The sequence below is a fragment of the Anabas testudineus genome, chromosome 19 (genome assembly GCF_900324465.2).
Source record: "Anabas testudineus chromosome 19, fAnaTes1.2, whole genome shotgun sequence".
NCBI lineage: Eukaryota > Metazoa > Chordata > Actinopteri > Anabantiformes > Anabantidae > Anabas > Anabas testudineus.
In genome coordinates this window covers 5,907,763-5,933,801 of record NC_046628.1, presented here as the reverse complement: position 1 = coordinate 5,933,801, position 26,039 = coordinate 5,907,763, and the positions used below count along the sequence as shown (strand labels likewise).

Below are 26,039 nucleotides of genomic sequence, written 5' to 3'. Positions count from 1 at the left end.
ATATTTGTTGCTACCTATTTAGACGTGTCTTCTTGCCTGCCAACTAGTTTGAAAGTTTCAGGGTGACATTCTGACTGAAAATGTGTATGAAGTATGGAGTGTTTAATCAAATTGAGTTGCTCCACAATCTTTACACATATCTCCTGATAACTGCAGGTATGGCCCCTAGGGTAAGAGTAGCCCTGGTTAGGAATCATTGATTTCAACTAGGCTGCTCAGTGACTTTTGAAGAACCTCTAAAATGTGTCTGCTGTTCCCTTGACTTTGATAAACCTGGCACTCTCTCAAGGTGTAAGCACCAGTGTCTGATATTTTCTATCTGTGAACCTTTTGGCCTTTACACTTCAAACTTGCCTCCCACTGCTGTCAGGGCCAGCAGGTATTAAGACCCATGGAGCACCAGACATCTGTTCTTCTCTAGCTTCCTCTTCCTCTCTCTCTCTCACGCCAGCAAACTTTTATGTTTATTTATCACAAGGATCAGAAGGAACTTCTCCCTCGTGCCCACTAATCCTGGAGGTCTGACCCATTCAATCAAGGATCCAAACATGCTTTCCTTGACCTGCCAAACAAAGGGGATGTTACGTCTAGCTACTGGCTAAATTTTCAGGAGGTCAGCGGTCACATAGGGAGGCGTCTTCTCGCCCTGTGATCCTCGCTGTCCTCCATGTGGCGGGACAGAGATATAGCCAGAAGGGATGATGTCAAGACAGATGCAGTGCTTCTGTAAACAGACAGGAGGGCAAATAAAGAGGATGCTCTATACTCCTGCCTCACACAGACTCACACATAACCCGCTTACCATTTTCAGTGTGACTAAACATGAATATGTAGAGAAACAGAGAGGACCCCACACGAGATGCGATGTGTGTACCCTGTCACACACTGTGTAACTGAATGATTTCTGCAAAGAGCTCTTACAGATAAACTTAACTCCTAAGAAAATTTCTAAAGTCATTTGGAGTCTCAGGGAGCATTTTGTGCCAAACGTCTTTGTTACTAATTAATATCACACAGGTCTTTACTCTCACTTTGGACAACTGTGCACGTCCCATCTTTTATTTTTAGGATCTACTTACACTGGTTTTAATTTTTGTGCAGACGTTTGTGTCAACATCTATTCAACGTCAAAATGCTTTGCTCGCCTATACCCCAAGATGACTTACAGATTTGTCTTTATACAAAACTAGAGCAGGTCTTTCAATAAAACACGAGTGATTTATTTATTTATTTATTTATTTTTTGACAATGTCTGACAAAGCTGTTAGGATGTGACCCAGATCAAGCTCAGAAGAGGCAAGAAGACACGTGAAGAATAAGTGAAGAGAGATGAGCAGGCAGACCAGCAGAGCAGCAGGCAGCACAGTATAGGTTGCATAACAATGACTTCTTCAGTACAGTACAGCCGGCCTGCCTGTTGATATGTGGGCGCGGGTGACTGCGGGACAATGTGAACTTGCCGTGTGCTGCAGAGAAAATACTACACGAGAGAATACTGTTGCCATGACAAGGGAGAGGAAGAGCGAGATAGAGAAGGTTGAGTAATGACAGAGAGGCAGTTTTGCAGCCCGAGAAAAGAAAAGGGTTTATTCATTTGCAGAGTGAGATGAAACAAGGAATATTAGATGAGTCAGCTGCTTACAATTTTCAGTGCCGAATCAAGCAAACAGTGAAATTACACTGTAGAGCCAGTAGCAATGGAGACAAGCCAAGCATGAGATAAAAGCACTCCTACATATATGTGCTCGCTTCGTTCTCTCTTGAGCACACACGGCTATACAGTGCACATCAAGGGACACGGTCGAATGTGCTGTCTGCCGTATTTCCACCTCTTTATGTGTTGAAGAAGAGAGTATGTTGTGTGGGACATGAAAAAAAAAAAAAGAAAAAAGCACAGATACCGTTTCTGCCCCTGGGAGGACAGCCTCGCGGCTCCATGCTGGATGTCTGGCTTCCCACAAGGGAGACAGCGCAGCTTTGAAATCACTCTGTGTTTTGGTGCTGTATGACTCCTGCCTCTGCAGCGTTCTGTAGTGCACACTCGTGCTGCGCGTTACTGTCTGCGCTGTCTGTTACCTGGCGGTCATAAGCTCATCATCCACACGCTGTCTCATCAGTGCAGTCACACTTACTGTAATCCTGACATTCCCGCGCCTCTGCCCTGCAGTGTGAATTCGTGTAAATGCCTTTTTCTTTAATGGTAAAAATAAATTTACATCAGGGGCATATTTTCAGAGCAAATGCACGGTCAAATCAACTGCTAACAGTGTCAGCGACTGATGTAACAGAAATGATTCAGCCTCAAACCAATTTACTGTCACTGTAAAACATGTAATATATACTTTGGCGAGGAGACATTGTTGGGAGTGACTCTGTAAAAAGAACATACAGGAAGTCATTTGATTGGTCTGCAGTAATCTTCCACAGCCAGACGTCCATCTTGTCAAGCTCACAGAGGTCTGAGAAAAATCATAATAACTGACCTTTAGAAATCTTCTGGCAGCCATTCAACTGTCTGCATGGTGGAAAATGCTCGCCCATGGAAACGATGTACGTGAACAGATTTGATAATAAATCAGAACTCACAGTGAGGAAATACAACAAAGCAGTAAACTAAAAGTTACTATTTCATTTTCATTTAGTGATCTTGAAACACTCTCTTAAACAAGAGCAGTAGCTAAATCCTGCCTTTAACCTTGAATTCTCCATATTCGTCATTGTACCAATGAACGTCCACTTTAAATCAATATATTTGAGGAGGAACGTGAGGACATTACTACCCAGCAACAGGGTCCCCGTTTGCACAACTGCAACCTCATAGATATTAAGAATAAAATCTATGTTTTTTGCCTTTATCTTCTACTGCTAGTGAGAAAACACTCTAATAGGATTAAAAATCCCCATACAGGATTACATCCAACATCAACACTGCATGTTTTCAACAGCCTCCAAAATGGCCCCTTCCAACCAATGTTTTTCCACATCGAGTCACTAAGAAAGCTCAGTGTCTGTAAAATAATCTTCAGTGCCGAAGAAAACGAAAACTGAATTCACTAATAAGGATTCATGTTCTGTTATTACACTCTTGACTGTGGCATAGATGTGCACAGCTTGTTATTAAAGTGGTCCATGATATCTGCTACACAGGGCAGTGGTAGTAGTTGCTGCACTGTACCTTCTCTAAGAACTCCACATTAGACCATTATTGATCTGATAGACTGTGCACAGAAGTTTTAAAACACGTTTGGCATCATAATGTTCTCCCTAGCATCTTTCAATTTTTTCCACGAGCACACTGTGTCCTCAGGCCTTTTCATAAACACACTGTCCTCTGTACACGAAAAGGCCCACCGATTTTGTTGACCTCGTGACCTTTCACCTAGCACAGAGGCAACTGTCATCCAGCACAGCTTAACTTTCCTGCTTTAATTTAAAATGCTGAATTTCAATGAGGAGGACCACTGTTCTGCTACATATTTATCATTGCTCTGTTGCCAGACCTACAACCACAAGTTCAACGTAATGTCTTTTCATTTCTGCATGTTTCACCGTGATCTGTGTGAAACCGCACATCTGCAGGCATTAAAGCTGGCCGGCACTGTCATGACCTGTGTGTTTTGGTTCAGCTTGGCAAAGCGCCGTGACCACACCAGCAGTCTCCCACTGCATCATCCTGATGGGCATCCTGTTGACAGCTGTCAGTCATCCTGTCGACTGGGTTCACAGTGTCGTCCAGGGTGATGCGTTTGTTTTCACTTTGAACCGTTAAGTGTGTGAGTGTGATCTCTTTTATTTAGGGAGGAAAGCGTTTTACTCAGCTAGATCCTGGATGAGATAAATGGAGGATAGTAGATAGCGATGGACAGTTGTTCCTATTTTAGTATGCCAAGAGACTTTACCATCCATTTCTATACAGCTTCAATAATAATAGTAGGATAGTACTAATAATAATTGTAGGCAAACAAGACTGATTGTTTCTTGAGTTAAAAAAGTAGTGGGTGTCAGGGGCAAAATCTGAACCAGCACATTGATTTTTTATTTATTGTGTTACTTAGATTTGAACTTGTTAGCTGTGAACAGAGCCAGGCTAACTTGTTTCTTCATTTCAAGTCTTCATGCTAAGAAAAGCGAACCTTCTCCTGCACTTGCTGGACTTCTTATAGTATAATCTTAGAAAGAGAATAAGATATTAAAATCCAGATTAATGATAATTGTAGTCTCTGAACCCAGACTCACCAGAACTGATATTATACATGAACAACATAAGGATAATATGTGTGGTACGAATGTGAGGTCCCCACTTTTTTTTTTTTAATCGTGAGTTCCCTGCTGCCGACCGGCTCCTGAAAAAAAGGTGCACCTGTGCTTCTATATAGGATATTGAATTTTATAATTGTGCTTCTCAACCAGACAAAATCCATTATGAAATGAGAAAATCCTCCTCTCCATGGCTGTCTCTCTCTCTCTCTCTCTCTCTGTTCACCCTATTTCCTCCTTCTCCCTTGCGCAGCATATGCCGAGCTCCCTCACACAACCTCAGTTCCAATTTACCTAAACGATGTAGCTTTCATCGAGCCAGTATTACCCAACTATTTCAGTACAGCAGAAACTGTTTACAGAGAGCACCTGGGAGACGCTTCAATAAGAAACAGAAACATTTCCAGCTTACATTATTTCCAACAGTTTCCTGTTGTCTACACATACCTACCTCACGTGTCTTCACCTTTTCTTCCAGCATTATGGGATAATTTCATCACATCAGGCTATTTTGTCTCTAACACTCACACAATTGTCTCTACTCTCTCTCTCTCTCCCCTGCCACTCGGTACGTGCTTGAGTCGGTGCCAGGGCTAAGTGATTAATTAGTAACAACGCAACTTGCTTCAGCCTTGGCAGTTGAGCGGTGCAGGTTTAAGGTCTGCGAGCACAACCTCGCAGCTCGACGACGCGCTGCTGAGATGAAACAGAGAGAAAATGGTGGAGCAAATCAATACTGTCAGGTTGTGGCCACACAGCTTCCCTCTCTGTTTGCTGTAGAACAACAAAATGCCATCTGTATGAGCGTCTATAAGAAGACTTAAAGGAAAAGAGTTGTATGTATAGGGCTGTGTTGAGACTGTCTGTCTTTCACTGTTCGTCTATATTCTTTCTTTCGGCTTTCTGCATAAATTATTTCGTTTAGCTCTCTCTGTGCTTCACACCCCCCCTTTATTTGTCTGCCAGCCATTTTCATTCTTTATGCATCCCTCTTCTGTCTCCTTCTTTCTATTGCACTTTCTCCTGTTACTCTCTGTCTCTTAACTTTTTCTTACTTCTCAAATGATCAAGTGGCAGTATTGGGGCTTTTAACAGAATGCATTCACTTAGCAAGGATACAGTACCATAACCTTCAGTTACAGGAATTTGCAATTATCTGGCAGGCTCAGTGCAGCGAGAGAACAACGCGGAGTGTCCTCTGAATTCCCACACATATTTTAACATTCAGCTGTGTCTGACTTTAAAGCCAGGCGCAGCTGCTAGAGCAGTTCCCCATTGCTCTGGTGCGACTCCACCACCCTTCATTTCCGTCTGTGCACGTGCTATCCTACTTTCTGATTTCTGTACTTCCAGTGGAGGTGCAGCGTTAGGTGCCGTTATATAACTGAAGTGTGGAGGAAGGCTGATCCACCAAGTAGCCCATTATGACCATCCCTTGGTTGAGCTGTCTTCCTGCGAATCACAAGCTCTGCTGCACTTGTAAATAAAAAAGAATTCAGTTTTACTAATGATTTCCAATCATTTACAGGCAGCAAGTTAAAGCCATTGGATTTTTTTTTTCGAGCTGTGGGCTATGTGCTGCATTGATTAGAGAGTAGACTCATTTGTTTAACAAATCTCTTGAAATCTAATAATCACTTATTTCATTAGGCTAATTCATTACAGTTAACATCAGAGTGCTTCATAACTACTTATAAAGTCTTACCAGTTGAAAGTACTGCTAATAACAAAGTAGTTACAAGTAAAAATTAAGAAGTTAAATTAAAATACAAGTCGTTAGGTAAAGGTAAGCACTGGTTTCCTCCTGTTGTGGTTCACACTGAAACAGCAGTTTATACAGTAGATCATCTGTGAGAACAAAATCTCAGCTCAGCGGTTCAATCACACACTTTCATCCTCAAATCAGAGCAAGCTGTGAGGGCTGATTGTAAAGATTCAACAGGTGGACCATAAAGAGCAGAAGTCCACGTCCCCATCAAAGAAAAACTGTCCGCAAAACAGCACGCCGATAGAGTTGAATGTGACAGTTTGTTTTTTGCTCGCTGCAGCGGTAATAACCACATGTCAGCTCTGGAAAGGTGGTCAAGTGCTGTGACAAAAAAAAAAAAAAAAAACGATGAAGAGGAAAAATATGCTTCATACATATTCGCTTTGAAAATTCACTTATCAAGCCGAGTGCTCAGGTTGGACTATTACAGTTAGAAACACAGTTAGACAATGCTCACGCTGTACATCACTCAAGGATTTGGGCTGAGTCTGTAGCTAGAGAGGGCTCATTTAATGGAGTTATGAGAAATGTACACAAAAAAAGTGTAATGTGGGACATGAGCACTTCAGCTTTAATAGTAGACACAAATACACTGGTTTGCATGGTGAAATTACTGGTGCAATCTCACGTAATAGACAGCAGATGCAGCTAATCAGTGTACATACACAGACCCTGGACTGGGTCCAACTGTGTGCATTTGGCTACATGACATACAATAGGCTGCAGCTGCAGAATGACAGGAAGAGCTCGTCTGTGGATGGTACTGAAATGAATGGATGTGTGTCCCTGTGGAGTGACGACAGCATTTATAGAACGGCAGATGAGACAGTATAAAAAAATTTTAATGAGTGATATTCCTGTCAAGATGCCCTTTAGCAAATCATTTGACCAACAAGTGTTCCTCTGGAGCGGCTTCATGTCCAATTAGGGCTGGAGTTTTAACTGTCAGTGCACCCGAATGCCCTCGACCCGTAGCATAACCTCGTCCTATCCTGTGTCCTCGTCCACAGAGGGCGCTCAGATCAACAACAACGTGGGGCCAGCCACCAACATGGTCCAGCAGCACCCCTACCCCACCCTCAGCCAGCTGGCTCATGTCTATGAGCAACAGCAGCAACAACAGCAGCAGCAGCAGCAGCAGCAGCAGCAGCAACATCAGCAGCAGCAGCAGAACAAGGATCTCAACAAATACGCTTCCCTGAAGGCTGTGGGTGAGTGGATGTCAAATTTAATGCTCTCTTTAAATGTCTAAAATTTAAGATGAACTGAAAAAACCTTTAGAGATAGGCGGTGTGCTGTGTGCTTGATGTTGAACTGTTGGTTATAAAAATGAAACAGGTGTTGGTTTTACGAGCTGTTTCCTCTGGCTCAGTGTTTGGAGTGACTGCATCATCATGACAATGAATCTTAGGGCTTCCCCCAGCTTTTTTTTTTTTTGTTATTGTTGTTGTTGTGGAGGCACCATGTGATGCATCCTGAGCTGGCAGCGAAGAACGTCTTGATTTGAAAAGAAGAACTGGCCTTGTGATTTATTCATCACTTGCTTTTTACTAAAGTTTCCTAAAGAGGAGGGGAAAAAGCTTTTTGTGTCACTTAGCTATTTTGATGTATTTTGCATTGGTTGTTACAAAAACAAAGATAAATTACATCCTGATGAGTTTACACACAGTCCCTAAACTATACCAGTCTGACAGCTGCCAGTGCAGCGTATTTGAATTTGGCAGTGGCATCACTATTTCATAACCCAGATTAATTTGAGATTGACTTGTGCATTTTTCACTCGCTCTGGTACAGTAGTCGGCCTTCGCTTGACTCAGAATTCAGCCCCGCTTCTACAAACACATCACAATATCTGTGGAAACACCTGCAAGATGCCATTTGTCTGCATTTGTGCCCTTTATTAGTAGAGTAACCAGACACGGCCTGTCTTTGCAAAACCTTCTGCTGCGTGCCAAACAGCGCACAGTAAAAGATTAGATTCAGATGACAAACGTAGGTGTGAACTTCCTCTGTGTTGCATGTGCAGCGCTCTGACTCATCCGCACACATGTAAGTAACAGAGTAAGAGAGTGTAATAGATTATCTTGTTTGTTTATGCTGAGTACTGCTCTGTGCCCCGGAAGCAAGAAGGTGTTGTGTAATTGCAGTAGAGGTTTACATAACCAGCAGCACCATTGAAACCAGAGGAACGGGAGAATAATAATAAATGATACGTGGACACATCGTGGTTGAGCTTAAAGGAAAACACGAATGTAAATGGTGATCAACACTGTCATGTGCTGGACCCAGGCATCGTCATTTTTAGCGGTGTATTTTTATAATTCCCAGACAACTGGCACCAATATAGACATCTAACAACGGCAAAGTTATTTTCAACGCAGCTGTGCTTGATCGTAGGAAATTGTGGATTTATCTAAACCAACAGTCAACAACAAGAGAAGGAGATTGAGAGGCAGAGATGTCAATTCCTCTACTGACAGAAGCTTCAATAGATCAGAGTGTAATACATCCGTTAGACAGGAACCCTACTCCACTGTTACTCAACTTGACAATCAGTCGGCTATCATCACTCTCTGATGACAGGCGACTGCTTTTCTTTCATCTCACTGCACCAATAAATAGATTCAGGGTGGAATTTTGGAAAAACGTAGGAAATAAACAGCAAAACACTGAACATATGAATAACATCTAACCAGACAGCAGATTTTTTTCCTGCCTAGTATCCAATCTACATTTTCTTTTGCGCCAAACTACCCAGTTTTGTGACTTTAGCTTTATTAATTTTTGTTTGTTTTGCAGGTTTATGTGTTTAAACTCTTACAGCACGTGGTTTTGAGTAGACAAGGACCTGGTAGTATGATAAGAGCATGTCAAATGCAGATATTAGGATTATTGGCGAGACTGAGCTCTAAGTTTCTTCATGAAAAGCTTCTAGGTGGAGGTTTGGAAAAAAAAACAACAAAAACAAGTTGTGCACACGTTGCAGTGATGAAATGTCCCTCCACAGAAACACGACCGGTTCGCACGACGATCTCTGAGCGAAGCCCATTTTTGCTGTTGTGAGCAGAGATGCTAGTGAGTGATTCATCATAGTCTGTGAGTGTGATTAGATAATTTAACGAACCGACAGCACTAATCAGAACATGAGTATAATATGATTATGTGTGCTACTAAAACATAATTGTGTTTACAGTTTGATTGCATAGAAACTTTGAAACATCTTTAGGGAGCAGGGTTGAAAATAGCTTCAACGTAAAGATGTAAATCCATGTATAAGCTGCGTTATGAGATGAGTTGAAGTCAAAACAGTGTGTGCATGCATCATGCTGTACAGTGAGAGTCAGACGTTCAAATGAAGCAACAATTAGGGATGGAGGAAATGCAAAATGAGCCCAACCCTGTTTTGTAAATCCAACACTCAACAAATCAAACTCATTCAGTAAACTTTTATCAGCCACAGATATAACTTGAAATGATCTTCATCTGTTTCAGAGACGTTGTTAATAACAATCAAACCACAGTTGAACCCAGCTATTGAATGTTTTCTATTTTTTCCTACTTATCCCAGAACAAACAGAGTGACTTCTGTTTTTATGACGGGCAGTAAATGACACTTCTTTTTAGAAGAACTGTAACGTGCTTTCAAATGAATGCTTTTCCACTTTGGATGCTGCAAAAGCTGTAAACTCCCACACACACACTTCTCTGTTATTTTCTGTCTGAAAACTTCACGAAGACCATCTAGCTAAATAAGTGCCGGTTATGTTTCATAGTAGAGTTTAGTGGACTAAAACCATGAGTGAATCTATTGACACGTAGTGGAGTTTAAAAAAAAAAAAGTCTTCTCTGAAATTGACTCTAAGAAATGTAATATTATAGGTAGAAGAGCGTGCTCATCTTAGCTGTTTAAAATTCTCAATCTGTTGTTTTAATGTTAGTGACAGTGACAGTTTCAAACCCCTTGCACAGTTGGGTCTGCACACAGCTGTCTTTGCAAAGACTGATTTCAGTCCAGGCAACAATGCAGCACTTACATTTTAACCTTTAAGCATGGTTTATCTGTCAGTATCTTCCTCTTATTGTCTTGAGCTCCTTTTGAGCACACGTACTCCTTTTTTCTCTTTAATATCTAAAACTACCCTCTCATTTCCTTCATCTAGATCATTCTTCCCCTTCGTGTTCGGTCCTCTAACCTTTAATGTCTTGGCTGTTTCTCTGTCATCTTCTTCCTTATAACATCCACCTCATGCATTCTCCTCTGCTTTTCTTTTTGCTTCTTTTGTCTACCTCTCTCTCGCAGACCGGCTCCTCTTCACTATCTCCTTCAATTCATCACACTACACATGCCCCCTTAAAGAATCAGTGGCAGCTAATCTCGATCCTCCCTTATAGCGGCTCATATTTGATTCCACTTCTGTAATTGAAGGAAGGCCCCCTCCTCCCCCTCTCAGGCTCACCCTTGACTGACAGATTTCAATTCCACAAGTGGTATTCAAAGAGGCACCTATGAAATGATTGGAAACCTGCTCATAGATAGAGCAAAGGAGCCTGGGAATCCAGGAGGCAAGATGCCATTACTATGAGTTCAATGATGGGGACGTCACAGAAGATGAGCTGTGAAAAATGTGTGTGTGGAGTCAGAGCGAGAGAAGCAGAGGGAGAGGGAATAAATAACAGCAAACGAAATCTAAAATGCCAGCGGTGATTTACTTATTTATTTATTTATTTTAGGTCACCTTTACGTGAGCTCCGCTAATCTTGAGCAACTTAAATACGCTCTGCTTTTCTTTCGTTCTTCTCTCCTACACAGTGTGGTGTTTTCACTGCCTGTTGACCCCAGGAGGAGTAGAACTAAGTCTAAGATCAAAACCATTTCCTCAACATCCACTGGCTGCCTTTTTTAAACTTTTCTTTAATTGTCTCTGCCACTTTCCCAATGGTCTGCCATCAAGCTGATAAGCCACACTTCTGTCAGTCAATATCCCCACTATCCCCCATGTGCTTCTATATAAGGTCACTTTATTGAATTCTATCTGCAACCAAGGCAAAAACCAACTAACGAAGGTCCCTGGATGCAGACTTGTAACCGAGCCCAGAGGAGGATGCGTACTTCAACAAGTACAAAGGATCAATTAGTCCCATGTCTGAGGCAAATCTACTCTGCCACATCTAACAACTGCTAGAAATCCATACTCTCACATGCCTGTTAATATGTTTTTTCCTTTTCTCCATGGATGGCCTGCGAGGTAAATCTGCAGTAATTGGGGTTTGAACTGCTTAGTTTTTGATTTTTATAGATTTCTGTTTTATCCCACTTGCTCCCGTTCTGCATCTTCCAACAGACTTTCAGTTTCCACACACCCTGCCTCCAGCATTTATTGCATGGGTTTTTGTATGCAGGACTTAAGAAAAGATTTCTATTAAAAATGTGTTTTGAAAACATGTAGCTTATAACTATGTACAGTGGCAAGAAACAGTATTTGAACCTTCACCATTCGCAATTTCATGGTTTTCTGCATTCATTTGTCATAAATGTGATCTGATCTTCATCTAAGTCAAGATAATTAACAAATACAATGTGTCTAAAGTTACAACACAAAACACAATTCTGATATTTCATGTCTTTATTGAGACCAACCATGAAAACGTCATAGTGCTAGTGGAAAAACGAATGTGAAACCTTCACATACTTTGTTAACTAACACTGTGAGATTTACATGGTTGTGTTTAACAAATACATAAAACACCTAAGTTTTTTTGTGTCCCTATTTTAGGCACATTATATGTCTTAATACTCTTGACTCAGATGATGATCAGATCACATTTTATGACAAATTAATGCAGAAAACCACAAAATTCCAAAAGGTTCACATACTTTTTTTTTTTTGCCACTGTATTCCCACAACCTCATTTGTGATATAATCTTCTATAATCCTCTTTACATACAAATTAGTTTCAGAAATACTTCACACGGGAAGAGATTTTCTGCCTTTTTTCTGTTGATTTAGTGCAACACAGGCAAAAGATATCAGATATATTAGCTTTTTACCAAAACATCATTTTATAATGGCGACCAAAAAATGGTTATATCACCAGAGAGACCAACAATTTCATTCCAATGGCAAAGCCACCCTGCTTGGGTGGCTAAAACATTCATGACAATGAGATGTCATATTCTCTAGCATTTTATACCAGAGCACAGATTGCAGTTTGCACTGATCTCTAATAGCCCGTTTTATGTGCTACAATTGGCAATAGTTCTCTCTTCCTGGCATTACTGTGTTTGCACAGTGGAGATAGTAGCTGATCTACTGCAGGGAGCAGGTTCAGATTACATCTCACATCCTGTGCCAGCATTGAAAATCTCTATATTTGACCATTTTCCTGCCAAATAATACAACTCTTTAGTTGTAAAGAGTTTACTTTTCAAAAGTGAGAAATCCTCACAAACAGCATTCTCATCAGCATAAGACAATTCAACTCTCTACTGAAACCCAGACTAATGGATGTTTGTAGGTAGCATGGCAGCACGGTGACACAGAGATCCACCCACTAATAGTACATACTAAGAAATCTCAGGAATTAATTAGGTCTTTGGATTTGTAAAAACATATTGTAAAATTAAAGACACATTTTAAAGGTTTTAGGAAGGGAAATGAATAAGCCCTACATCACCATGACAACTTGACAGCTAATAAAAAGCAAATTGACATACTGGTCTAACACCAATGAAATCTTTATGGTGTTGGTGCTGAGGGGCTTCTTAGAAGCAGTGCTTGATTTTTCTCCTGATGCATAATGTGTGTTAGTCTCTGTGGGATGCTGGCCACTCTCAGGCAGAGGCATGCAGAGCTCACACTGTGTAACAGCAGTGTTTTCCATTTCCACTCACGTATGCTGCTGGATGTGTGCACCGTTGAGCTGACTGCCACCGGATTGATTCACCTGTCGCCCGAGCAAGTTTGATCCCCAGGGGCGGTCTAGCGGGGGACTCAGGTGACACGCTGCTCTCCCTCCACCCCTACCTCCTCATCCACAGCCCCCTCCGCTACTCCTCCACAGGGCCACTCTCTCACTTTTCTCCCTGATCATAGAGCAATAAACTAGATTTATAGTTACAGTGGCAAAGCAAACTCACCGAGTGTGTTAACTTTATATTCAAGGACGTGGCAGCAACAAGGGCTAAAGAGTAATGACTGTGAACATGAATCTGGCGAGGGAAAAAGGTTACATTTCGCAGTGATAAGATGCTTGGTGACAGACAGAGGGGGGACTAGATGTGATGCATTAAATCTGACTGCTCCAAGACTAAACACACACACACACACACACACCGTTTTGCAGAAGATATGGTGATGCGTTTGTGCATGCATACAGTCTGTTTTGTGTGACTTTGTACAGCGTGAGCATGCATTTTTCATTTATACAGTACATACAGTCATACTCTTTATCCCTTAAAATTATATTATGTAACGCCTTTTCATGCAAAGTTATCGTGCTGCTTTCCTGTCTCACTATAAAATGTCAAGTACTGCATATCTAGTAGAGTAATCCCTTAATCCTGGGTTGTGTTGTAAAATAGTGGACAGGAGAGTTGTGTCTAGTTCTCTGCTACCATTTACTGTCTGGATAGGAACAGAATATACTGCGTGTACCAGTCAGTCATGCATTTGGCCGGACACAGTTAGCTCAGACCAAGCAAGCTACAAGTAATCAACAAGATCATTTAGCTAGAATGAGAATAACAGCTTGTTTGCCGAAGAAGCTACTGCACTTTTCAACTTTTTGCATGTACCATAACATACAGAGAACATCTTTTGACAACTGCAGTGCACGTTGTAGTGGTTTTTCTGTCCGTTTCAAAGATGCCAAATACTGCACAGAAATTACATTACCCTTTACGCCATACTGCAGAACAGGCAATACTCCAAGTCTTCTTACAGTCGTCTCTTTACTATCTTATATGTCAAAAGGAGTATTTGGAATGACGACCACCACACCACATGGCAATGGCCTCACATCTTTCTCCCAGATTTCCTCTTTTTATCATAGTGAACACCTTCCCACCACACAGAAATTAGATGTTTTCTTGGCTTTGAAAGAGAGGAAGAGGCGAGGTGGAGGAGACATTCTGGGCTTTCCTTTTGATTTCACTCCTCCGGTGGCAGAACAGGCCATTTATATGCAGGCGTTTACAGTAGCCCTGACACCCTGGTTGGTCAGTTTTGTGAGGGGAAGCTGACTAACAAAGTAAAAGTATACAGGGTTTGTTATACAGTACAACCTTTTGAGATTGTGGGAGTAAAAGGGATAGGGTGTTTTTTATCCTAACTCCTGCCTGGGTGTTTTCTTGTGTCACATGTGCATGCCTTGGTTTCTGCACACTGCAGAAAGTTTTATTTTTCAAGTCATTCTGTGAAGGTGTTTTATTTCTTTGTGTTCCACAGTAGAAAAAACAGATAAGCTAAGGATACTGATTTTTCACAAGTGATGAACTAAAGAGAGCAAACAGCCAAAAGAAAAAATTTTAATTTCTAAAAGTACTTGTTTTAGAAGCTTTTTATGTCAACCTACCATTTAATTTAGGTCCCTGTTTGTCTCTTTCTCTTCTTTCAGCTGCTAAATACAATGGTGAAATCTACAACAAGCGTCGGCTGATGGTGGAACTGCCAACGAAAGGTGGACTTCCTCTCCAGCCAATGGGCAACTCGAGACCCACTATGGGAAACATGTCGTCAATCAATCCCTCAATGACTACCAATCCCATGGCTTCGAACCCCATGACCTCCAATCCAATGAACCCCACCATCACCCAGATGACGTCGATGACCCCCATGACATCTATGACACCCATGACTTCCCTCACCCCAATGACTTCCCTTACCCCAATGACTTCCCTCACCCCAATGACGTCCCTTACCCCAATGACTTCCCTCACCCCAATGACCTCCCTCACCCCAATGACCTCCCTCACCCCAATGGTCTCCATGACTCCAATGACCTCCATGACCCCAATGAGCTCCATGACCCCAATGACTTCCCTGGGTCCACTGACACCAGAACCAGTAGCCACCTATGTCACGGAGATGCCCAGCATCTCCTCTGTCTCAACCCTGCCAACAGAACGGCACATAGCTGTTGGAGGAGGAGGAGGGGGACTCAAGCCAAACGGCCAGAAACTCAAAGTCAGCCATGGCCATGCTGTCCACAGCTCTTACAGTTCTCATAGCTCTCACACTCATGCTCACAGCCACAGTAGCAAGCCACCAGGACTCGGGGCTACCTCCCTGGCTCACATGGTGGGGACCATGCCAGGTGGCACATCCCTGGGCATCTCCAGGGCTGCTGAGACTGCCATTGGGGCCCGCTCGGCTACAATGGGCCGCCCAATAGCATACAGTTCCAACACAATCGCAACTGAGACGGTGGGCCGGAGGAAGACCTACGGGCACAAGAGGCCTCAGTGTACCGTGCTGGAGCCGAACCAGCTCCACAGCACCAGAGGCCACAGCCACAGTCAACACTTCCTCCCAACACAGCCCTACTTTGTGACCAACAGCAAGACAGAGGTGACTGTGTGAGAGAGCAGAACAGGGAGAAAAAGAGAGGAAAAGGATGCATGTGGAGTGGTGGCACAAGTAATCTGTGAGTGGATACACCAACTACTGGGGTGGTCAAAGGTGCAGATCTGTGTATGTGTCTGTGTGAAGAAGCTGAGGCTCGTGGGTATACTGGTGATTGTCGTGGGACAGTGACACTGTCTTAGTGGTCCTTGTTTTACAATCAGAGAGTTCACCAATCAAATCACTGAATGGACTTTTGTTGTCAAGAGGTTCGCCTCCAAGTTGGCATTTGTAACCATAACAGCAAAGAGCCCACAGACCAAGGGTGGTTGTGTGGTGATATTAGGGTGTTGTCTCACAGCTAATATCTACTCTTAATGATAATAATATCTGAGCATTACAGTGCAACTACACACCGACGGCAAAGTGAGAAACTGCTGATTGGCTTTACTGTATGAATCAAACCTCAGAAGCAATATAACGGATCAAGTGTAGAGCACTGAAGCATTGTGGGAATGGCGAAACACAGCAACTTTAGCCACAAACCTCACAACAACTTCTACTCATCTGCCCAACAAAGCATTGTATGGTTTGGAAGAAATAACACTGCTTTGTGATTCACCCCCAAATCACCTGAGGGCTTTGAAACAGACACACGTGATGAGGGCACTGGGCTTTGGACTGCAGACATGCAGGGCTTTGTACTGTGGCTATTCAGAAGCGCCTTCATAAGCTCTGCAGCTGAAGGTTGCCCCCTTTCCACAAGGCTCCAGCACAGCGAACGGAGGCTGCAGCACTGGCATTGTTCTGTTGTGATCCCGTCTGTGTGGTGACAGCTGGCCCAGAGGAGGGATGAGGAGGCAGGAAGGGAGCATCTGGACGATGCTGCAGCTAGCAGCGGCTGCTCGGAGCGTCATTCTCATATACATACACACTCAAATGCACAGAAGCATTCCGAAATATGCACATGCAGACACGTTTTCACACACATAAACAAATATATACTGTAGATCTAGCACACATGACGGTCTGACTGATAAGGGTTTTTAAAAAAGGACAACAATTCCAGGTGGCTGATATTTTTTGTTAACTTTGTGATATTTTCTTTGCATTAGACTGTTTGAATTAAACAATTAGTTCAGTGTTTGTCAATTTAGAGAAACCACATTCTAAGACTGTGTTATTATACCCCAGAAAGAAATCATTTTAGGAATGGCAGCTAAGTCAGTAACAATTTGGGATACATAACTACTTTAATTAAATATGAAGCGACAGAGGGCAGTCCATTAGCCTAGCTTAGCACAAAGTCAGAGAGAAACAGCCACTGTAGCTTGGTTCTGTCCAGTAGAAAAATAAAAAGCTACAGACACCTCCAAATAATAAAATCTAAGCATGAAATGGAGTCTTTCTTTTCTTTTGTGCACAGTAACACAGTTTTATTGACAAAGTGAGGCTGTCAGGCAACAAAACGCTGAACTGTTCCTTAAAAAGAGATGCAAGAGTAAAGCTGATTTATTGTAGGAGTGGCTAGGAAGGGCCATACTAAAAATGGATAGACTGACTTATTTTATTAAAAGAGATGTTTTTTTGTATGTATCAGTATAACAGCACACATAATATATATATATGGGCAACTATATGCCTGAAATATTAAGGTGGAAAGAACGTGAGCATTGGCGTCTCTGCATTTTTGCACAGAGTTTGCCGAATGTGTATGTTCTACCTCTCTATAATTAGACAAAAGCAAGAAACTACTGTGAATAGAGAGCATAATGGGGATAAAAATACCACTTTCTCATTGGCGATGGAATACGCTGCCGCACGAAACCCGGCTTGATTAGATCACTCACTGTACTCAAGCTCTAGCTAAAAAAATATCACTATCAGTGGAAAAAAAAAAAAAACACTATCTGGGTTATATGACTCAAACATAAAAATAAATCCTTAAGTCTGTCAAATAGGCCAAATGTTCTAAGGGCTTCTATGAGCATATTTTGCTTGTTTTGTAATGGTGTGATACTTTTTAGCAGCTGCACCTACAGTTATCATTTTGATTTTTGTTATCTGAAATGTTGCCCCCACCTATAAGACCCTCTTTACACTTGCAATTAGGATGCATCTTAGGAGATCTGATTGTTCCTAGTCACATTAAAATAAAAAATCTACACCCAGGACACAGTGAGAGCAGCATGTGATCTGATTGCTTGTTTTGAGATAAATTTGGCACCGTTATTATGTCTTAGACATTTTGTGTTGATCGAACTCGAGCACCAGGGGATGGCTGGCTCTGAGAGTATCACACTAACAAAGACACATTGTCAGAACATTTGTGGACAGAGAACAAGCAAAAAAAAAAAATGTGTTAGTTGTCCTTTTTAAAGCATGTAAGTACAAGAGAACATGATGAGAGAACAAGACATTGGATTTTTGTGACACATTTTATTGCCACCTCCAGCAGTGCTCCACTCAGTTTAGATATAGTGCATTTCCAGACTGCAAGCACTCTAGATCTGAGATCCAAAAGGGGGCCTAATACTTGAGTTTTTAAAACAAAATAGCGATTATACAACTGAGCCAGTTGCGCGTAAGATGAGGGCGGGTCTTTGGAAGGGCGTATTTTTGCCTCATACTGTCAAACTCTTGAATATCTTGAGGGTCACATGACTGGAAACCTGAGACTAAATTGAGGCTGTGGATTTAAGAAGTAATCAAAGCATTAAAATGTGTCACACACACACACACACACACACACACACATGTTACAGGGTGGACTCTGCTTTCCTACTGCTCCCACAGTGCCGGCGTCATCGCAGCAGAGAGACAGTCAGTACTGTTACTGCGCCTGTTGTACATGAAAGACTGTGAAACTCCAGACCTTGGCCCTTTGTAGCGATAACTGATATTATGCTTTTTATATATATAAATATACATAGCCTTTCTCTCTTAATCTCTTTCTTTTTGTGCTTTCTTCTTCTACACTTTTCTTTTCACCCCTTTCTTCTTCTTTGCGCCTTCCATGGCTGAATGAAAAATGTTCAGAGCAGATATACGACGGTTTCTTTTTTTCTGTGAAAGTTGAGTACAATCATGATGAGACAGTGAATAATAAGTCACCCCCACCTCTCAAAGGCATGACTGGTTTTGTCCTAGCAGGAAAATATAAGTGATTGATTCTGTGTGCCAAAAAATGTAATACAGTTTGCAATTTTGTAACGTTGTGTGTCCTCTTGAACACCACTCTTTATAACTTGCGTGTGTGCGTATGTGAGTGTGTGTGTGTGTGTGTGTGTGAATCCAACTTTGGCATATGATTATTGTCTCTGAAGAAGTCAGAACTCAAACAAACAAACCAAACAAAGTGAATCATATATAAATTGAGTTTGCAATCCCATAAACCAGTTTGCTTCCTGTGATAATCCTTCGTAAATTTAGTCGTTCTTTTTTTTCCCCTTTTCTTGACAGCTGGTGATTTTGTTTGTGGCACAGTTGAGAAGCAGGTCAATGTTTACTCAGGATGTGCATTATCAGACCCAATTGACTTAATCCAGCAAGGCGGAAATGTGGGAATATGAACCCTTGTTGCCACCCTGTACTGCTCCATCCTTAAAGCCCATTCAGCTCTACAAAAGCAGTCACTGGAACAATTGGTAAGCAGGCAGGACAGTGGAAACGGTTGGCAAACAAACACCTTCATCCCTCACCGTAACAGCCAAAATAAACCTGGGAGAAAGAGGGAAATTGGTTGCGCTGGCTGGGTTACAGTTGATAGGGTCAGTGCCACAGATGAGTGAGTTCAGGAGTCATGTCTGACATTTTTTCATCAGATAAAGTCAGTCAGACAAAAAAACAAACAGGAGACAGAAGGACACAGATAGTCTACAGGCTCGAACAGTTCATTATTTATTAAAAAGATCAGGTTGTTGTCCTTCTCAGATTTACTACATGTAGTGTTTGAATTCATGGTAGTATATTTAGTGGCAAATAACAATGACCAAAACCTACAAGGTGAAAAGTAAAAGAGGTAAATGTGAATTATTCCTTATTCCATTTTCTTATTTTGGGGTGATTGTGCTATTTGGGAGACAATTGCACTGCTTGGAAATGTCTGCCTCCCTTTTTCACATTTCAGAGTGATTAATTAACTACCAACCACAAAACATGACACTGCCAAATGAGATCCAAATTTAGGCTTGACCACTCAGTTTGAACTCATTGATCCAAGCCATCCACATCCTGATTACCCTGTGGGTGAGCCGCCTGCCACAGCTTAAAGATTTGTCTTTACTGGGGTTTTTTTTTTTCTTTTTTCTCCTTCCTGGCTGAATGGAAGTCAAATGAAGAGTGGAAGTGCAATTGGCCTAATTATAGGTATCAGACCCATGGTAGAGGGTACGGCGGTTCACTGGTACATTGATCAGCAACAGCAGCAGAAGCAAAAATCAGGCCTGTCGCACATGAAACCTGGAGTTGTGTAGTGTTAACACCTCATGACCTGGAATTAATAACTAATATTATGCTGTCTTGTTTGCCGATTTAATATTTTCAGTACATTTAAGCTCAAATTTTTTAATAAATCACCAGAAAGAGCACAACAGAAGAAAGTAAGACCTGCCAACCAGTAGGATTCTTTAGTCAACAGTGTTCCCTCACTGGCTTCCCACCTGCAAAACACACAATTTGAACCTGGGTCTCTGCACTAATCTATTTTATCCCTGCATCACCTGAGCCACAACACCACATTAGTCATCTCTCATCAAAACCGCTTACTGTATTGTGTACTGAAAGGTCTGAATGACTGTTGAGCTAATACTGAGTCGGGGAGTTGTGTTGTGGTAGAGTGTGCTAACATGTCAGATTAATAAGGGCACCGAGACAAGCAAACAAGAACCAGAGCGAGAGGGATTTAGATTTTAATGAAACATCTCAAAACAAGAGAGAGGGAAAGCTGGAAAGCAAACACCTTTCAAACCCACCCACCTACCCACCCGCGAAATACATATTGACAAGTAGTAGCAAAATACAAAACTGTGTATTACAAGAGCTTATACTCCCACCAGCCCACACATGCTTCACTGAGACACAGAAAGAGGCAGGTGCCAGAGAGGGTAAAGCAGCTAGAAGAGTTGTGAATGGTATATGGAAAAGGGGCACTGGGCTCCAACTTGTTCTCCGTTGGTTTGGCCCAGGGTGATATCTATTAATACAAAGATGCAAAGTCAAGCTTTCTTTTTCAGCACCACTTCCAGCCACTGGGACAGCACACAGTGGAATATCTACAAGAAAAATTAAATAAGAGATAGAACAGGAGCTGTGGTGGGACCAGTGGCCGGGGGGGGGGGGGGGGGCTTTATGAGTTTTTATTGTTGTCTTTAATCGGCAGAGAAATCTGGAGAAGAGCTTTTGGCGGTGCATTCAGTCCACAGTGGCTGACAAAGAAAAAAGAACCATTTGTCAACACTTGATAGGGAGGAAGCTCTGGATTATTGATACTGCTAAATATTGGGGTTGCATGGCACGTGAGCGCTAAAAGCTGCTTTCGGAAAGCTGTGAATCCGAGATGACTGTCGGCGGCTCACACACATCCACACAGATGAAAAAAATGCCTCTGTCCAGTGTTTTCATGTTGCTGCAGTTTTGCTACACAGACATGCCGACTCCCAAGCTATCCGAGCTGATCACATCTGATTCCGCCAGACGGATTTGGTTGTTTGTAAAACGTGGTGACTTATAATCGTCAGTTCCTGCTGGATTGTGTATTTTTGAGCATCCTCGTTGAAGATGAAGGCCTTCTTGGTGTCAGTCTGAATCAGGAAAATGCAGTTGTCTGTAAATATTCATGTCTTGGTGGGGAAGCAGTGAAGAGAGTCTTTGTTCCTTTATCATTAGTGGTAAAATGCAGTATACTTTTTTTCATTAAAGAACAGTAAGAGCAGTGTTATCATGCTCAGAGGGTGGAATATGTACAGTGCATTGCAATGACACTAAAGGGCTCAAACACAAGTTAAATTTTTACCAGATTTTCCTCCATGATTTTTCTTTTCTGTCACTTCCTGTTGCTGTTTGCTGGACTCGATAGCGTTGTAAATGTCACAGCCTATGAAGAGCAGCATCTGTATGGTAAAAAAAAAATCAGTATATCACTATATTATTAAAGGGTTACTCGTCAGCTATGTTTACGACTTTGTATAGCATCAGTCCTTACACGCAATGTTTTCACCAATCGGGAGCTGTCTGTACTTATGCACAGAGGAGACACAGTGTTTGTTGCCCAGTGACGCTCAACGTCTGTTCTTAAAGGGTTTGCTCCTATGCTTTATATGTATGATTTTTATCCTTAAGCTATATTAAATATAATTGCTGTTAGCATTGCCAGAAGGGTATCAATCACAGTGGATGGTTGTTGACCTCTGCTATGGTTCAGAGCCAAGGGATTTTCCATTACCTTTGAAGAATCAATAAGCTATTTGCGATATGACTACTATCCATTAGCAAGTATATCCTTTTATAGAATAATTCATTGATTAACTCATTTTGGTGTTAATCATGCATTACATACAAAGTTATATCAGAACCAATTTTCTATTTTTGATGTCCAGACCAGTTTGTGGTATTTATGCATATGTGTATATGGATACATATGGCCCCAACACTGCATTTATGTGTGACTAGTAAAGCATATTTTCCATGTTAGAGCCCATCTCCAACTATTGTTTGCACAGTAGCTTATAATATGCACCGTGATGCCCCATCGTCCTTTTACTGTTTACTGACTTTATAATTTGTGAAATTAAGTTATGAAAAAGCTGTATTTTGGTACTATACAAATATTGTTAGAAAAAGAGATATAGCAGATGTTTTGTCCAAGAGATATATTACCATAGTGTTGCTATGAATCTGTCTGTTTTCCTTACTTTGGGGAGGGATGACAGGGATATTTTTTGTTCTTCTTTTGTTGTTGATTTGCCATCTGACAGTATATCACCATTGTTCTATATACAACTTTCTTACGTGGCAATAAAAGATGACTTCTGTAAAAAAAAAAACTGCTTCTCTCTTTTCCTTCCTTTCTTTGGTGTCTCTTTTTATTATCTTTGTTTCATGTCCTTTTATGCTCAGGAAGAGTTACTGCCCAGTCCTTTTGCTTGTCTTCACTCCCCCTCCTTCTTGTCTTCATATATCCCCTCCTACTTTCCTCCTCGCTGATTCCCTCGGCTCTCTACTTCCCAGAAATCATTTGATGTTAAATAGATGTTGTTCGAACACCTCGGACTAACTTTGGAAACACGTTTATATTTAGCAGCAAAGTAGAAGTTGGGGCAGTGTTCACACTCAGCAGCTTCCTTTCTGTTTGACACACACACGTCAGTTCAAAATAAATTCCAAATCTTTTTTTCTTTTTTTCAATGCAGCAGCATTTTTGTTCTTTTTTCACAGTGAGCATTTGACAGGTGGCAATGTGCGCCATGTGACCGAGATGTGACCGGCATTAAATTTCCATGCATCCATTCATTATCCAAACCACTTATCCTGTTTAGGGTTGCGGGGGTGCTGGAGCCAATCCCAGATGTCACTGGGCAAAAAAACAGGTACACTGTGGACAGGTCAACAGTAAAGTCACAATCCTGAAAGCAATTAAAGACTGAATTCTATTGCAGCAATAGCCACTCTTCACATTTCTGTATATTTAGCAACTATCTCTCTATACAGTAGTTTTATTTTTGGTTGCGGGGTCTGCCACTTATCCCCCACCTTCATGGAGTTTCTTTCCATGATATCACTGTGTAGCTGTAACTGAACTGTATGCAGTTACTGCTAATGCAAACACCACATCACCCACTGCTGCTATTTCAAATTAAAAGCGGTGAGCTCATTAAATATGGAGTGCCTTTAAATGTGAAGCAGCAATTACAGGCATCTGCATGGACAATGATTGTTTGTCAAATATGTTTATAAAGAAATACACAACCACATTCAGCAATATTTGAGTGCTGATCAGTTTTAAATAATGCTTGAAGAATTGTAACGTTAAAGTGCAGGTAGACCTCATATCTGGACTGAAATCTTTCCCAAAACAAATTTACACTACAGTACTTTTTTCTTTACTTTCTTTTGCAAGTAGTCAACATTATCTCTTGGAGTTTTAGAGATTATTCTTGGCATTTTGTCTCCCATTAATGGAGATTAAAAGGTCCCAGTGTGGATGTGTAAATGTCCCTCAATCTACAAAGCCACTATATTCAAACTGACATTCATTCACCATAAAATACCTCGTCTCTTCTCTTATCTCTTTCCCTGCTGCTTCTTTCCATCCATGCAGAGCTGAAGCCAGAGAGTTAATGTGTCCTTGGGTTTTAAACAGAGGATCAGTGCCAGACAAAATCTAACGTACTGTGGTGGTTGTAAATATATCTCTTTTTTTTTACCTTCAAGTGAACCGTGCCTCCATGGTTGAAAAATAAATAAATAAACTACACACAAATGTTTCCTTCACACCCATCTGAATACAAATACACACCACAAAAAACACACACATTTGCACATTGTGAATTTACACTAATTACTCATGCTGCTATTGCTATCGGCAGAGAAGAAACAGTCCAGGGATTTTAACTCAAAACAAAGCAAACTTGCTTTTCCTCCCATTCCCCTGCCAATCCCTCTCTACCTTCCAGAATCCTGCTCAGCAGACCAGAGCTGAAAGACAATAGCTCACTATGTGTTTACAGCCATCTGGCATTGATCATACTTTTACAATCGGGGCCATCATCACACTGTTCTTTACCTGTTAATAGCATTCTCAGTGCCAATATGATAGCGATAATGACAATGTATGATCATAACTGTTATCATGGTTCAGTAACATTCGCTTTTAAGCTCAAAATCTTTTAGTCACAATAAGCATAAAAGTGTAGATGTTTAGATACTGTTGTACGCAAACTACACACTAGAAATATTAGTAGTTATACCCCACAGGAAGGATGTGAATTAGAAGAAAATGTTAGAAGATGATGAGGAGTTAGATGATCTGATGCAGAGCATCCTGAGAAGTAAGAGAGTGATGATTGGTGCAGATTTCAATGAACATGTTGGTGAAAGAAACAGAGGTGATGGGCAGGTTTGGTCTTCAGTACAGGAACGCGGGTGGTGGTAGACTTCGCAAAATGGCTATAGTGAATACCTTCTTCCAGTTGAGGCAGAAACATAGGGTGACATATAAGAGCAGATGTAGAAGCATTCAGGTAAACTACATCTTGTGTTGACATAGTAAGTAAAGTAGACAGGAGTACAGGGAGATGCAGCATAACATGAAGGTAGAGGTGGCTAAGGCCAAACAAAGGGAATATGAGGACTTGTATGCTAGGTTGGACACTATGGAGGGAGTGGGAGACTCTTATGATGTTCACAGAGGATATTGTGATCTGTGGCGAGAACAGAGACCAGGTGGAGAATACATGTGTATAACAGAATACAAGTGTGTGAGTGAGAGGGAACCAAGTGGAACGGTGAGGTTATAGGTAACAGTTCTGAGCAGCAGAGCATGTCATACAAGTTGTATGATAAAAGATAATTAGAGAGAATGAAAGTAAAGATGTTCAGAACTGTGGTGAGACCAGCAATGCTGTATGGTTTAGAGACAGTGGCACTGAAGAAAAGACAGGAGGCAGGGGGTTGAGGTTTTTGACAAGAATGAGTACATCAGAAGGACATACCATGTCAGATGTTTTGGAAATAAAGTCAGAAAGGCCAGATTGAGGTGGTTTGGACATTTTCAGAGCAGAAATTGTGAACATATCAGTAAACGGATGCTGAGGTTGGAGCTGCCAGACGGGAGGTCTAGAGGAAGACCAAAGCTGAGTTTTATGGATGTAGTAAGAGAGGACAGGAAGTTAGTTGGTGAGAAGAGGATGCAGAGGATAGGGTTAAATGGAGACACATGGTTTGCTGAGGTGACCCCTGAAAGGGAACAGCCGAAAGGAAAGTACAAGAAAAAGAAGAAGAAGAAGAAGAAGAAAGATTCCGGCTTTGTAGTGCAATCTTTACCAGCCCCAGGTTAGCTTTTAAAACTGAATGTTGAACTGCAAAAGTGTATACTTAGGCAGAAAAGTCAATGGGATGTTTAGATCAGAAATGTAGCTAGGGTAAACTCTGTGTACTTTTAAGGTGAAACATAATACAAGTAAAGTAAAACACGAGTGGCTCTAGAATTCAGCCCTGGGGCACTCCACTTGTTATTAGGGCTAAAGAATAGACACAGTAACTGATCTACACTACAAACTTCTGAAAAATACCATATGATGAAAACCACTGTATGATGACATGCACTGCAAGGCTCTATATGATGGAACAACCCATTGCTCAGGACTGTTTATCCGGATGCTATTATCTCCTGTATCAAAAGCTAGTTGAAGTCTAGTAAAATGGCAAATGAGACATCTTTCGCATTAGCATTA

At 41.5% G+C, this 26,039-nt stretch overlaps 1 protein-coding gene across 1 annotated transcript in view; it reads left to right on the top strand.

Annotated features, from left to right (window-relative positions):
* Nucleotides 1-22,603, top strand: part of shisa9a (shisa family member 9a) — a 44,600-nt gene extending 21,997 nt beyond the window's left edge. The window contains exons 3-4 of the mRNA XM_026350733.1: nt 7,036-7,236; nt 14,642-22,603. Of these exons, the coding sequence (XP_026206518.1) occupies nt 7,036-7,236; nt 14,642-15,606 (1,166 nt within the window). The 3' untranslated portion in view covers nt 15,607-22,603. The remainder of the gene's footprint in view (nt 1-7,035; nt 7,237-14,641) is intronic.
* The last annotated feature ends 3,436 nt before the right edge of the window (nt 22,604-26,039 follow it).